At 41.8% G+C, this 15,466-nt stretch overlaps 2 protein-coding genes across 5 annotated transcripts in view; one reads left to right on the top strand and one right to left on the bottom strand.

The window, feature by feature from the left end:
- Positions 1 to 238: 238 nt before the first annotated feature.
- On the bottom strand, positions 239 to 6,135 carry LOC116979992 (leucine-rich alpha-2-glycoprotein-like). Of its 2 annotated transcripts, none has more exons than XM_033032023.1 (2): positions 5,966 to 6,101; positions 239 to 1,365 (listed from the first exon to the last, which is right to left on the bottom strand). In XM_033032023.1, exon 2 carries the CDS (start codon positions 1,318 to 1,320, stop codon positions 304 to 306), a length of 1,017 nt encoding a protein of 338 aa, XP_032887914.1. In that variant the 5' UTR covers positions 1,321 to 1,365; positions 5,966 to 6,101; the 3' UTR covers positions 239 to 303. The 2 variants fall into 2 exon arrangements, with proteins under 2 accessions (XP_032887914.1, XP_032887913.1); XM_033032022.1 differs by having other exon boundaries at positions 296 to 1,325; positions 5,966 to 6,135.
- Positions 6,136 to 6,225: 90 nt separating this feature from the next.
- Positions 6,226 to 15,466, top strand: part of LOC116979990 (very long-chain specific acyl-CoA dehydrogenase, mitochondrial-like) — an 81,940-nt gene continuing 72,699 nt past the window's right edge. For 2 of the 3 annotated variants that reach the window (XM_033032020.1, XM_033032019.1), the window contains exons 1-2: positions 6,227 to 6,444; positions 13,927 to 13,996. The gene's annotated coding sequence lies outside the window, so the exon portion shown is untranslated. Of the gene's footprint in view, positions 6,445 to 13,926; positions 13,997 to 15,466 lie in introns of all 3 variants that reach the window. The other variant, XM_033032021.1, reaches the window with a different exon arrangement.

The following is a 15,466-nucleotide window of genomic DNA, read 5'->3' as shown; positions in this document are numbered from 1 at the left end:
ACCATTATTAAATTGTATATTCATTGTGCCAGCAGTAGTCATTGAACTTTGCAACTGTTTCATGTGGGCAACTGTTCTGGGGATCCAGGTCGCAGTGACACCAATGGTGTATGTGAGTGATTGAGGTTGTTCGATGTGATAATGCACTGGTTGGGGCAGCACATTTGGTTTGTAAATTGGATCATCTGCCGACAGATAATCAAGAACTAGAAAATTAGAAGCCAAACATAAGAGAACATTTAACTTTTATTTTTTTGACATAATTCAAATGAAGAACAATCTCAATATTTTTTTGTAATTAATTCAGCACATTAGCTCCTCTTCGGAAAGTGCTTTAATTGCTTTCCACCTGAGCGTGGCAGGTGTGGCACAAACTGTTGTGTTAAGAAAGTACACTTTTTGCATATTTATATTCAGCCAGTACCACAGATATTTAATGTCACAATTACAAACCCATGGATTCTGTGAGAGATCCATACCTTGTTGCCATCCTGCCCCAATATGCAAGAGATTACCAAACAATCTTGGAGGCAATGATGTTAAATTGTTCTGTGAGAGATCCAGCATGTCTAGTATTGGAACTTTATCAAACAGCATCGATGGAATCCTTGAAATCTTATTATTATTAAGAAACAAATATTTCAAATTGATTACATTGTCAAAGGTACCAGGGACAAATGTAGTCAACTCATTTTCACCCAGAGTTAACCTATCCAGATTGGGCATATCGTCAAATAGATTGCTTGGTAAATATTTAATTTTATTACTGGATAAGTCAAGTATTTCCAAACTGGTCAAATTATGAAATGAATAAGGAAGTAACGTTTCCAACATATTCTTTGATAAATCCAACCATTTAAGACCCTGAAGTTGATAAAACCAAAAAGGATTCACTTTATTCAGTCTGTTTCCCTGTAAAACTAGCGAGGAGAGATTGAAAGTCCACAAGAACAAATTTGGTGGCAATGTAGTCAACAAATTGTTGCTTAAATCCAGTATTCTCAGACGATGCAGATCTTTTAGAGCACCCGATGAGATGTTTGCCAACTGATTACTTGAAAGAAGAAGCTCTTGAAGTTGGAAAAGACCAACAAAATCTTGGTCTGTTAGGGCATTAATGTTGGTGAATTCAATCGAGATGGTGGTTATCTCAGCAGGGATGTTTTTTGGCACCTTGTTAAGGCTTTCAAGCGAAACACATGTCATAGATGTGATAGTGTCGGAGGAGTAGCAGAAGCAGTAATTTGGGCAAGTGACCACGGAAGACGAAAAGGAAACACAGTTCAGGATCAACACCACTGCAATCTTCAACACATCCATATGATCTGAAATTTGTGAGAAATACGAGAATGCTCTTATTTATGGCTAAAGTGGATAACAGGTAAAAATGGTTACAGTGAATCTTCAATAAGGTTCGCATTTTTTTGTTTCATTGCATATCAATTTATTTTTTTCACAAAACATTTCTGCTTCAACAAAATCCCCAGTTGGTTAGGAGGATAAAAAGCCCTTGTCATTTGGAGCTTGCATTTTATGCAATCCCATTCAGCTGTGGTTGGGAAGTGGCATGATGGCAGTTTAATATACAATCCGTTACCAAGGTCAGAATGCATGATTCAGGGTACTTTTGTTGACAAATTGGCATAGTTATGAAATAGGCGAGTCAATCTTTGTTTAAGAAAGAATGGGTGTTGGTAAAATCGTAGGTGGACACAAAATGCTGGAGCAACTCAGCGGGTGAGGCACCATCGGTAGACACAAAATGCTGGAGTCAATCTTTGTCCTCAGTTCATGTTGAGTAAAGCTTTGTTTTAATTGTAAATGAAGCCTCACAAAAAATGACAAATTATAGCATTTATTTTAAGTTCATATATTTTGCATTTTGTATTCGTACTGTTTTAAGACACCAGTTTATAAACCAACCTTAATGTGGCAGACTGTATTGTTCTGTCAAATTCAACTGTTTTTATTGATTGAAACCTAATGCAGATGATCAGGTGGGTTTGAGCATTGAAGGGGTTAAAACATTCTGGGGGAATGAGTGATCCGCAATTACAAATAACTAGAGGGACGTGGGCCAGACATAGGCTCGTGGGATTAGCTTGGTTGGGGAACTTGGTCAATGTAAAGCAGCCAATGTGTTAAAGAGGGCAGTTTAAACCTTGGATTCCACATGATTTTTTCCTGCCTGCAGTCAGAATGGACAAGTTGAGCTGAAGGGGCTGTTTCTGTGCTGCATACGTCTATGACTTTATCTGGAAGAAGATACACACAAGTATTAAGAATCTCTCGATTAAATTATAAATTTTACTTATTTGGTCTCTATTATTATCTGTCAAAACCAATCTTATTCTGAGCTTCTCCCAGGATATCCCTAATGTTACTGCAGTAAAGCTAGACAACAAATATAACGTTGCCACAAGGGCACCAAGGAGGCAGCAGAAAGCCCAGGATACGAAAGTTCACAAAGAATTGAAAGCACGGAGAGAGAGAGCAGATTGTCAGCAGAAGAGGGAAATTTGCTAAACTAGATGAAGGAAGCCATCTGTTGGGATGTGAAAAACTGACCCAAATTATTGCTTCATTAAATGGAAAGAACACTGTTAACTTGAGATGATTGAGATCAGTCCTGAAACTAGAGTGTGTTAGTGAGTGGTCTGTAAAACCCCTGTCTCACGGTGCGGGTCGACCCACGAGTGACCCCGAGTTTAAAACAAATTAAACTTGTGGTAATCACGTACAATCAACGTAGCGGGAACGTCGGAACTCGTGGACGCAACTTAGTGACTCGTAACGCTAACGGCAGGTACCCGGGAAACTAGTTAACTCTTGAAAAATGTTAAACATGATGAAAGATTTCCACGAGTCAAATATACTCTTGAAGTTAAAATTTGAAACATTTAAACTCATTGTAAGAACGTAGTAGCCCGTGAGTTTACCGTGGTGACTCGTGAGTCTACCGTGGGCACTCTTTAACTCAGCGGGACAGGCAGCATCGCTGGAGAGAAGGAATGGGTGACGGGATGACGTTTCCAAAATTCTGCTGCGTCTTTGTGTTACTCCAGCACTGTGTGTTCACTTTTTATCAACCGGCATCTGCCCTTTCTTGTGTATGACATTATTTGTATCCGTGGCAGTTGATTGTCGCTCCCTTCAGTTTCCCAAGGGGTCGGGACGGTACTGGAGTTGGGAGGGAAAGGTGGGGTAGTTGGGGTGACTTAGTACGGGAGACAAATGTATGATAGGTGTACTGACAGTGTGGGCAGACACTTTGGTAGTGATTGCCCATGGGGAGACAGGGAGGGGGAGAGAGGGAGGGGGAGAAGGAAGAGAGGGAGGAGGACAGGAGAGAGAAACGGAGAGAGAATCAGAGGAACAGAAGAATCTGAAGCAAGCACCTCTTTTGTATTTATGGGATAAAAATCTTTTATCCAGGGTAACAAGAATAACAATGCGAAGGATTTAAAAAGCTGCCGCTAACAATTATATTAGCCGGGTGGAAATTTCTGCATGAATAGATGACGACTCAGAGCATGTCAATAGCGATCTTTTTGTTTATTTCACCTATCTCAGGATAAAGATTAAAAACAACCAAATAGTCCTGCATGTTGAGTGTTTAACACGAACGACTAAAGGTCAGAGCTGTCCCTTCCACATCTCATTATGCAAATACCAAAGATGGGTAAAAATACCAGATTTAAACCAATTCAGACAGGAAATCTTTTATCAATTAAACGTTCTCAAGTTGCTTTTGCTGTTTATTAACTGATAAAAATGTATCCTCAGTAGCTTTTGCTTTCAATTCTTTTAATTGACAATTTTTTATCATCCTGGCAGCTCCAGAGACCCGGGTTCGATCCTGACCTCGGTGCAGAGTTTGAGCTTTGTCTTTCATTCAGAGGTTCGCGGGTGGGCTGGGGTGACTGTAGGGCTCTGAAAACTTTGTTTCCCAGGGCTGGGGTGAGTGTGAAAGGGGTGGTTTCTGGTCAGATCTGCCCAATCAGCAATGTTTTGAGCCGCTGCTTTTTATACAGTTAAGTCGCGACGGTGGGTCAGCTGCTCTGACGGACATGCTGGGTGAGTAGAGAGACACACACTGCTATCCCTCTGGTCTACGGACCTTGCTGTTGGGGGGAAAAATAACGTTAATGTTCAATTTACCTAATCTTTTTGTTAGAAGTTTACTAACGTTTTGATGAGAGATAAATTAAGGGAACAAAACAATCTTACTAGACACAAAAAGCTGGAGTAACTCAGCCAAGCCGGCAGCATCTCTGGAGAGAAGGGTCGAAACGTTTTTTTCAGTCTGAAGAAGGAACTCGACCAGAAACGTCACCCATTCCTTCTCTCCAGAAATGCTGCCTGTCCCGCTGAGTTACTCCAGTATTTTGTGTCTATCTTCGGTGTAAACCAACATCTGCAGTTCCTCCCAACAAAAAAAAACAGCCTATGATTGATGCCAGACCTTGAACAAATGCAGTTCAAATGGACTTTTGAATGCAATTTTGGAAGGATTGTTTCTCGAAACAAACTGCTCTAAAAGTTTGAAGGAAGGAATTGCAGATACTAGTTTAAACCAAAGATAGACACAAAATGATGGACTAACAGCTGGTCAGGCAGCGTCTCTGGAGAAAAGAAACAGGTGATGTTTCGGGTCGAGATCGTTCTTCAGGCTGGGTCTTTTTATAGTGAAAAATAAATTGTATGACATCACTTTTACCATGTGATGATTTTTCCACACGTTGGCAGACGTTGTTGGCTCAAGAGTAACTCGGGAGACGAACTTGGAACATCGCAGAAATGAGAAGTAAACGGCAAACTTAGACATACCCGTGGGAACTCGGTTAAACTCTTGAACATAAACTTGGAATCTCGTACACAACCACGAGTCAGATTTTTTTCTTTCACTCGGGGTCACTCGTGAGACAGGGGCTTAACAGGGCATAATAATAGTGGATAAAGATCAATTATACATGTACTATGAGCATTTATCACTTTTGTTAGTTATTCGCATTAATGTGGTTGTATTGGAATGTTTGTAGATATAGTTAAATTGCTTATATTGTTTAATGAGTTGAATGTACATCTGTGGGACTTCTCTGCTCTTCCAGTTTTCACGTTTCGCATTAGTTCAATGAGTAGATAATAAAGCAAGGCCCAACACTATTAATTAATAGCATTCAGCAGACTGTTTGACAAATGCATGATTAAATGAGTTACGTTAAACCAGTGGTTCCAAACCTTTTTTAGCTCATGGCCCCCTTGGGATCTTTTAATTTTTCTGTGCCCCTCCCCTGACATTATTAGCGGAAAAAAAGTACCTGTACTTCAATATTATAATATCTTCCATAAAAATATCAGTCTATTAATTGCACATATATTCTCTTTTATTCTATTCCACAAACATCAAAAATATTTCAACGACATAGATTTAAATTTATTAGAACTGAAATTTAGGAGGTAACAGGGTGGTAGCTCTGTGGCCCCCTTCATTGAACCGGTGGCCCCCTAAATCCCAAAATGTTTCTGTGGCCCCCCTGAAATTTGCCATGGCCCCAGGTTGGGAATCACTGCTTTAAACAATTGTATTTGAACTGTCTATCGCCCCTCTAAAACTACATGCATTTAGCAATTAGCATTTTAACAAACATTATTTACTACAAGTAGTTAACACAATACACTCAATCATTTTCCTCCATTACTCCAGCATTTTGTGTCTTTCTTTGTTATTAACCAGCGTCTGCAGTTCCTTGTTATTACACTTAGTCATTAATTATTTACACCCTCGTGACTGGTTTGGAAAGTGACAAGGACATGAGGTTGAGTCTTTCTCTGCTGGCTGCAAGCTCCAGTGCCCACAGAATGCAAACCGATTCCTGTAAAAAACACTCTCATATTCATTGATAAGAATTTAAGTTAGAACAAGTGAAAGACCAAACTTTTGGTTCCATCAGAATATTCTTACCTAATTAAGTGGAGTCTGAGTTAACTTTGTTCTGTCTGCTTCGTGAAAGCAATCGATGTGGAGGAGTTTTTAAAATGACTCAGCAGCTTCTCTCTACTCAAACGAGCAACTGATTTACTGATCCTTTCTAAGGAAGTGAGGTTAAAATACTGGGGCTGGTCATATTTGAAGAGGAGTTACACAATAATTGGAATGGGAACATTGCACAGATCGCATGCAATATTAGTTAGCCGATAACTAATTTGTTCAGAACATCCAGTACTATTAACAGAGTTGTGTGCTTGTTGCTTACTGTAAATACACCTCTGAATAAGAAGACACTGTCAAAACTGAAACCTGCAAATATCCAATTTAGCAAACTTTCAATTGAAAGTGTGAAGTTTACTGAACATTTTGCTGTTTTAATCAATTTGTGTCAAACCTGCCTGAGGGAGAACTGGAAACTGAAGGATCACAATTTTTGAAGTATTCTAATACAGGTCAGGGATTATTGTTGTCGAGATGAATGCACTGTAGTTGATTGTTGAAAGTGCTAATTCTGCAGAAGTCGTGAGAGAAATTTAGCATACGTGTGCCAAAGCAAGAAATGTAATTCCTATTCTTAGAACTTTGTTAGAACTTTATAACTTTAGTTAACTCTTTCTCAACTGCAACCAAGTGTTCCGTCCCACTGCTGAACACATTATTGTGGGCAGTCAGCTCCATTTTGAGAGCATATTTTCACAGTGAATCTCAAAGACATCCTTTACAGATCTCCTTTCCTACTGTCATAAAAAATAGAAAAGTAATAAAAGGCCGTCTGTCAACTTCTCTCTCTGTAGCAGAGGCCCAGGACATGTCTTGATCAATAGTGGAGCAGAAACACAGAAGTCTAATTGTGAAGTAGGAGCATTTCTCTCATGCGTAGGAAAGAACTGCAGATGCTGGTTTAAATCGAAGGTGGACACAAAATGCTGGAGTAACTCAGCGGGACAGGCAGCTTCTCTGGAGAGAAGGAATGGGTGAAGTTTCGGGTCGAGATCCTTCTTCAGACAGACCTGAGTTACTCCAGCATTTTGTGTCTGCCAGCATTTCTCTCATCTTTGTTCAGCAGTGAATATAATATGCAGCTGCCAATGATGTTGTTGAAGACACCATAAAAACTACTTACAGAAACACTCCTTGAAGTTTTCCAGTCAAACGCTCTGAAACCCTTGCCCCTTTTGCTTCACAAGAAGGCTTCAGGTAGATATGGTAGAAAATACAAGGAGATGTGGTCACTGCCATGACCAATTGTGGACATTTATTTGTGGCATGTATCACACATCAAGATGGTAGTGATTACACTTGTGTGGCCACCATACCTAAACTTTGTGATGTACCAAATCTGTGCATGTGGATCAGCCCAATGATTCTGTACAAAGTGGTTGCCGCATTTGTGAGGTTTCAGCTTGGGCATAAGCCGAATGGTTTATAGATTAATATCCAAAGGCTGTGCCCTCTGAGTCTGGGACAGGGAACACTGCCTCAGAATAAAAGGGATGTATCTTTAGTTTAGTTTATTGTCACCTGTGAACAGTGAAAAGTTTTTGTTGCGTGCTAGCCAGTCAGTGGCAGGACAATACATGATTACAATCAAGCCATCCACAGTGTAGAGATACATGATAAAGGGAATAACGTGAATAATGTTTAATGCAAGACAGTCCAGTAAAGTCCAGTAATAGTCCTTCCGAAGGTCTCCAATGAGGTAGATAGTAGCTCAGCACTGCTCTGTCCTCGTTGGGAGGATGATTAGAATGGAGATCAAGAGGAATTTCTTCAGACAGAGGGTGGTGAAACTGTGAAATTCATTGCCATAGACAGCTGTGGAGGCCATGTAATCGGGTATTTTTAAAGCAGAGATTTTTTTTTTAAACCCAACAATTTCCCAGTTGCTCCACCATGGGGAAGACACATATTTGAAGTTTGATAAGTGAAGCTTTATAAACAAGACGCTGTGATATTGTCAGGTGGCCATTTGAAACTTGGCTGGGCGGTTTCGACGCACTTTGATAACGAAACGATGAAAATCAACCTGAAAAATCAGCTTCTGAGGCCGAACCCCTGGCAAAGATCTCATTGTAGCGATATTGACCAATTTCAAACAAAGCCTGGCCAGAAACAAGAGGCAGAAATCCCCCCCTAAATATTCACAGCCAGATGTTACTCATAGTAACACAAAGGTGTCATTACGGGCGTCACAGAAAGGTTGCCCTGGGGATCCCTGTTTAACGTGAGGATGTGGAGAGCAGCTTCAGGCTGCATCCTCTCCTCTCCGGGCAGGGGGAAGAAGGGGGAGAAAAGAAACAAGTTGTTTGGGGATTGGCGAATTGTAGATGCGGTGCTGCCGATGGTTGTAGCGACCTCGCATCGCCTGCTGCCGGGACGCTTCGCCCTGCGGTGCAGAGCATGTTAGTGGTGCGCTGTCTGCTGCACAGCGGCGCTCGCTGCGGCTGTCTGACCCTCTCTACCGCAGGCGCCAGGTGGAGCACGAACCCCACTGCCAGCAGGTACGTACACTGCCAGTCCCACTGACCAATGTCCCATTCACTTATACTCGTGTTGATGAATCATCCAGCGCTTGACTGTACTCTGCTTGGCAGGAAGAGTGCAGTGGGCGAATGTCTGTTTCGCACCCTCAGGGTTGAAGCTTGTTTGCACCTGAAAATAGTTACAGTCTGAAGAAGGGTCTCCACTCCAAACTTCACCCATTCCTTCTATCCAGAGATGTTGTCTGTCCCGCGGAGTTACTCCAGCTTTTGGTGTCTATAATAGATACAGCACAACAACCTTTGTTTATGTTCACCACTGAGAGGAGCAGAATTAGGCCATTCGGCCCATCAAGTCTATACCATTCAATCATGGCTGATGTTTCTTTCCCTCTCAACCCCATTCTCCTGCCTTCTCCCCATAACACCTGACACATGTACTAATCATAGAAACGTAGAAAATAGGTGCAGGAGGAGGCCATTCGGCACCACCATTCATTGCGATCATGGCTGATCGTCCCCAATCAATAACTCGTGCCTAATCAAGAATCTATCTATCTCTGCCTTAAATATATCCACTGACCTGGCCTTCACAGCTGCCAGTGGTAATTAATTCCTCAGATTCATCACCTTCTGACCAAAATTCCTCCTCATCACCTTCCTAAAGGTACGTCCTTTTATTCTGAGGCTATGGCCTCTGGTCCAAGACTATCCCACTAGAGGAAACATCCTCTCCACATCCACTCTATCCAGGCCTATTTGTTGATATTTACTCTGCAGTAAAGGTCCTGCCACTTTGTCGACGAGATCAACCTTTAATTTGTATAAAACTGTTATGGAATTAATAGCAGTGGGGTGACGATGCTTTTATCTAAGTAGCAATAGGTATATATAAATATAACTCAACCTACATGTCAATCGCTGCAGGAGACCCGCCATATACAGTAACTCATTCATCTTGTGCACCCCAGAGTAAATGCATTTCGTTGTCTCTGTACTGTACACTGACAATGACAATTAAAATTGAATCTGAATCTGAATCTGAATCTGAATCTTGTGGCAAGTTAGTTCCCATCACAAGGAGGGAGATGCCAACACATTTGAACATAGTACACAGAAGAGTGTACCACAGGAACTGACTGTTCAACCCACAATGTCTGAGGTGAACATGATGCCACGACTGCCTCTTACCAGCCTGCACATGATCTATATCCCTCCATTCCACCCATAAGAATAAGGGGTAGGCCTTTTAGGATTGAGATGAGGGAAAACGTTTTCATCCAGAGAGTTGTGAATCTGTGGAATTCTCTGCCACAGAAGGCAATGAAGGCCAATTTACTGGATGTTTTGAAGAGAGAGATTTAGCTCTTAGGGCAAAAGGAATCGAGGGTTATGGGGGGAAAGCAGGAATGCTGTACTGATATTAGATGATTAGCCATGATCATATTGAATGGCTGGTCGAAGGGTTGAATGGCCTCCTCCTGCACCTATTTTTCCTATGTGTCTATGTTCTCTATCCATGTGCCTATCCACAGCTCCATGCCTCAGCACTTGCCACTGACCAAATCAGATTAGAAATTGAACAGCTACAGTATGTCCTCACATTGAAGCTAAACCTAACAACTGCACCATGCAATGAGTGTGTAAATATTGATCTTTCGTGCTGTCAGATAGGAACAAAAGTAGCCCATTTAGTTGCCTGAGCCCATTCCGATATTCAGTACGATAGATCAGATTTTAGTTTAGAGATATAGCACGGAAACAGGCCTTTGGACCCACCTAGCCGGCACCGACCAGTGATCCCGGCAAACTTACACTATCCCACACACTAGGGACAATTTGCAATTATACCAAGCCAATTTATCTACAAACCTGAAAGTCTTTGGAATGTGGGTGGAAAACCCACAAGGTCATGTGGAGAACGTACAATCTCCATACAAACAGCACCATGGTCAGGATCCAACCCGGGTCTCTGGTGCTGTAAGGCAGCAGCTCTAATTCCAAGGCCAATTTATTCTTCCGAAGGCGGCAGGATGCTCAAAGTACACCGGATGTTCATTAACTAAGGCTTTGAATAGATTGAATAGCTTTCATTCATTATTTTCTGTGCTTATCTATTGGATTTTTAATTCATTTACGTGTAGCCTTCTGCCTCCAAAGGTCTGCATCTTTTCTTGCTTTTCACCATTTAGAAAGTAATTGCATCTGATCTGTTGCTTTAGAGTCAAATTGTGAGCTTTGTTTTTCCCCCACAATTTTACCATTCCGTTACTGCTAATAAGTTATTGCATCCATGTATACTGCTTATAATATCAACCTTCTTCAGTCATTACCTAACTTGCCTATGTAGCCTTTCTATCTCTTCATCTAACTCATTCATTAAGGTCATGTCTATAAGTAATAGGAGCAGAATTAGGCCATTTGGCCCATCAGGTCTATTCCGCCAATCAATCATGGCTGATCTAGCTCTCTCACCTAACCCGATTCTCTCCATAACTCCTGACACCAAAATCCATATTACATAGATACCATAGTAGAACAAAATCTATGTTCAGCTTAGCAAAACTTCCCAAAGCATTTCATAGGAGAGTCATTAAGTATAATATGATGCCAAGCTATATAAGAATATATTATTACCAAAGTTTCAGTCAATGAGGTAAGTTTTAAGGACATCACGATAGAGGTGTGATGAAGGGTTAGGAAGATCCACATGAAGAATAATTACATGTATCATTAACAGTAAAGATAGACACAAAATACTGGAGTAACTCAGCGGGTCAGGCAGCTTCCCTGGAGAAAAGGAATATGTGACATCTCAGGTCTAGACCCTTCTTCAGACTGGAATAGAGTCTGAAGAAGGGTCTCGACCCAAAACGTCACCCGTTCCTTTTCTTCAGAGATGCTGCCTAACACACTGAGTTACTCCAGCATTTAGTGCCTATTCTCGGTGTAAACCAGCATCTGCAGTTCCTTCCTCCCTATCCTATAATCACCAGTTTCTGGTTTCAGGGGTGGTGTAATTAAATTTGGTGATAATCAAGATGGTAGAATTGGACAAGGAAAGTTGAGGAGGGATTACAAAGAAACATAGAACACATAAAAATAGATGCAGGAGTAGGCCATACGGCCTTTCGAGCCAGCACCACCATTCAATATGATCAAGGTCCAAGGTACAAGGTCTTTTATTGTCATGTGTACCAATTAAGGTACAGGGATATTCGATTTACCACATAGCCATACTAAATAAAACCCAACAAGACACAACCACATAAACCTCCCGCTACTGGCGATCAAAGCCCCCGCACGGGGTGATCAAAACTCCCGCATCGCGGCAGTCAAAGCTCCTGCGGCTTGGAGGTCCCGAAGTTGGTCCCTAACCAGGGACCGCGAGCTCCACAATGTTAAAGTCTCAGGCTCCTGCGGTTGGACCTCCACAAGTCGGTCTCCGGCAGAGGCCGCCAGCTCCTCGATGTTAGACTGCAGTGCGGACGGAGATACGATACGGAAATAAATCGCATCTCCGTTGAGGTAAGGGATTTAATAAAGTTTCCCCCACTCCCCACATAAAACAAGCTAAAGAACACTAAAACATACATATAACACATACTAGAAAACACAAAGAAGGAATGGACGAGACAGACTGTTGGCGAGGCGGCCATTGCTGGCGCCACCCGGTGGAGGGAATTTAAAATCAGTTCCTTCACTTTTCCCCATATCCCTTGATTCCTTTAGCACTAAGAGCTAAATCCAACTCTCTCTTGAAAACATGCAGTGAATTGGCCTCCGCTGCCTTCTGTAGCAGAGAATTCCACAGATTCACAGCTCCCAGGATGAAATTCTTTTCCTCATCTCAGTCCAAAATGGGCTACCCCTTATTCTTAAACCCTGACCCCTGGTTCTGGACTACCCCAACATCGGGAACATTTTTCTTGCATTTAGTCTGTCCAATCCTTTAAGAATTGTATATGTTTCTATAAGATCCCCTCTCACCCTTGTAAATTCCAGTGAATACAAGCACAGTCGACCACGCCTGGAGTACCATGTACAGTTCTGGTCATTCAGCTATAGGAAGGATATCTTTAATTTGGAAAAGGTTCAGAAGTGATTTCACCAGAATGTTACCTGGGCTTGTGAGTCTGAGTTATCGGGAGAGGTTGGATCGGCTTGGACTTTTTTTTCTTTGGATTGTAGGAGGCAGAGGGGTGACCTTATTGAGGTGTATTAGATTATGAGGGGCATGGATAAAGTGAATGCTCACAGTTTTTTTCCTGTTGTAGAAGGTTCTAAAGCTCGAGAGCATAGGCTTATGCTGAAGAGAGTTATTTAAGAGGGGTCTCAGGGCCTACCTCTGTGGATCCGGAATCTATAGCTTCCTCTGGCAGCTATAGAAGCATGTGTAGGAAGGAACTACAGACGTTTGTTTACTCCGAAGATAGACACAAAATGCTGGAGTAACTCAGCGGGTCAGGCAGCATCTCTAGAGAAAAGGAATAGGTGACAATTTAGGTTGAGACCTTTCTTCAGACTGACATTCAGGGGAGAGGGAAACTCAAGGCATGAAAAGGTTTAGATCAAATCAGAGCCGGTACCGACGACCAAGGAATGGTGGAGCCCACAATGGTCTATTGTTGGCTGTGGAAGAGGTGATAATGAAGCGATATATGGATGCAAACAATCACAATCACAATACCTGTATAGAAGAAGGGTTTCTGCCCGAAACGTCGCCTATTTCCTTTGCTCCATAGATGCTGCTGCACCCGCTGAGTTTCCCCAGCAATTTTGTGTACCTGTAATACTTTATTAGCCAAGTATGTTTTGCAACATACGAGGAATTTCATTTCCCAAGTCAGTCATACAAATAAAAAAGCAATGGTACACACAAAATACATTTTAACATAAACGTCCATCACAGAGTCTCCTCCGTATTCCTCACTGTGATGGACGGCGAAAAAAAGTTCAAATCTCTTCCCTTGGAAGTGGAATTAACAGGACAACTAGGGGAGGGGAGAGGCAGAGAGAGAGGGAATGCAGGGGTTACTTGAAATTAGAGAAATCAATATTCATCGCACCGAGTTGAAAGCTGCCCAAAGCAAAATATGAGGTGCTGTTGTTCCAATTTGCACGTGGCCTCACTCTGACAATAGAGGAGGCCCATGACAGGAAGGTTGGTATAGGAATGGAAAGGGGAGTTAAAATGTTTGGCAACCAAGAGATTGCGTAGGCCAAGGTGGACTGAGGGTAGGTGTTCAGCGAAACAATCTGTCCTGGGCCTCCTCTATCAGATTGGATAGAAGGTGTTTGAAGGACAATGGCCAAATGCTGGCAAATAGGCTTAGCACAATCTGCTAAAATGGTCGGCATGGGCAAGCTTCCATGCTGTACAGCTCTACAGTCTACTCCATGATTCAGTCCCGATGGTTTCCTGATATTCACAACCTGTTCCTTTCTCTTCAGGAATATTTTATCTGCGGTGTTTGTTCCAAGGTTAGAGTTTGGTGCCCACTATGCAAGTGAGAGAGAAAAGGTGAGTCAGATCATTGAACATTTGTGAGCTTACATTACAATGTAATCATTTTTAATCCTGGTAACTCATCTGATGATTAAAATGTTCAATTAGTTATTAAATCTGGATCCAACAATATGTTGTTTTGTGTATATTGTGTTTTATGACTGTTGGCAGATCAATTTCCCTCCTGGGATAAATAAAGTTCTATCATATCGTATCGTGTTGTATAGTATCATATGACCTTGATGATATCCTTCTGGTCAATATAACTCCTTATCCTCATTCATAATTTCCTTTGGTCCCCCCATCATGTCCACAATATGTTTATAATTGTGTCTTGACCCATGAACATGGAGTCATGGACCACTAACCCTAAACCACTTGAAATGCCACCTCCTGCCCATTAGCATCCTGGTCACATTGTCTGCCATCCCCCCCCTAAAGTTGCAGCTTTGCAACTCCCCTTTGTGCTTTAATGTTATTCATATTTTAGGAATTCAAATATACTATATGTTTCCTGTAAGAAAGCCTTAAACCATTTAATTCACCAGAAGAAGGTCCCAATCCGAATTGTTGTCTGTCCATTCCTTCCACAGACCGGCTGAGTTTGACCAGCAGCTTGCTTTTTTGTTCAAAATTCCAGCATGTGCAGCTCCTTGTGTAATTGTTTTCCTTTGCGGAGTCCCTCTTCTTGTGGTGCTTTGCATTTATCTAAAAACCTGCAGTTTTTGGCAAGTTCTTTTTGAAGTCAGCTGAATTCATCAATTTGATGTTGGGAATGTTGAGGATGATAAGAGCAACCTGTTTCCCTTTTCATGTCGAAGGTGGACATAAATGCTGGAGAAACTCAGCGGGTGCAGCAGACAAAGATGTGTTTTCATGTCTATATCAAACACAGTTTCTTAGCTAAATCACTTGTGTTGTGCTGTATTATTCAGGGCAATTCTTTAATGCACTACCTTGAATCTATTGCCAGCTTAATAATAAGGAGTGTTGAGCTTCAGGCTTCTTCGTCTTTCGTGTCCATCTTCCATGTTTCAAATGTTGACATCGTCCGTCCTGAAAAGGACGCAAATTTCCGGCGACAATCAGTGGGAGCCATCACGTTACAATAGATGATGGTGGCAGCAGAATTAGCTGGGGATACTTCCAGTTTCCAGCCCCGCGACGTGGATGCTTCTGCTATGGGACCAGCTTCAGGCGAGAATTGACTGAACATCTACAAGTTTCTTTGTTTGCGACTTTGCATCATTTACTTAAAGAATCAGTTCCATAATTGAACTTTTCTCCCGGATCAGAATAAGGAAGGATTCAACTCATTGCACTGCCTTGTCCCCTCTGAATTTCTTTGGGGTAACACAGTGGAGATTGGGAGTTTCACAAGAATGTGAACTCAGCTCTGTTGGAACCAACAAGGAGTCATGAATGTGAGCTCAATCCTACTGGGACAATCACTGTATCATAAATGTGGACTCAGTCCTATCAGTG

The sequence above is a fragment of the Amblyraja radiata genome, chromosome 13 (genome assembly GCF_010909765.2).
Source record: "Amblyraja radiata isolate CabotCenter1 chromosome 13, sAmbRad1.1.pri, whole genome shotgun sequence".
NCBI classification, from domain to species: Eukaryota; Metazoa; Chordata; class Chondrichthyes; order Rajiformes; family Rajidae; genus Amblyraja; species Amblyraja radiata.
The sequence above is the reverse complement of the archived record's forward strand: the minus strand, read 5'-3'. Positions and strand labels throughout refer to the sequence as shown.

Excerpts from the sequence above, each read along its gene's own strand:
- LOC116979992 (XM_033032022.1), bottom strand. The coding sequence starts at position 1,320 with ATGGATGTGTTGAAGATTGCAGTGGTGTTGATCCTGAACTGTGTTTCC.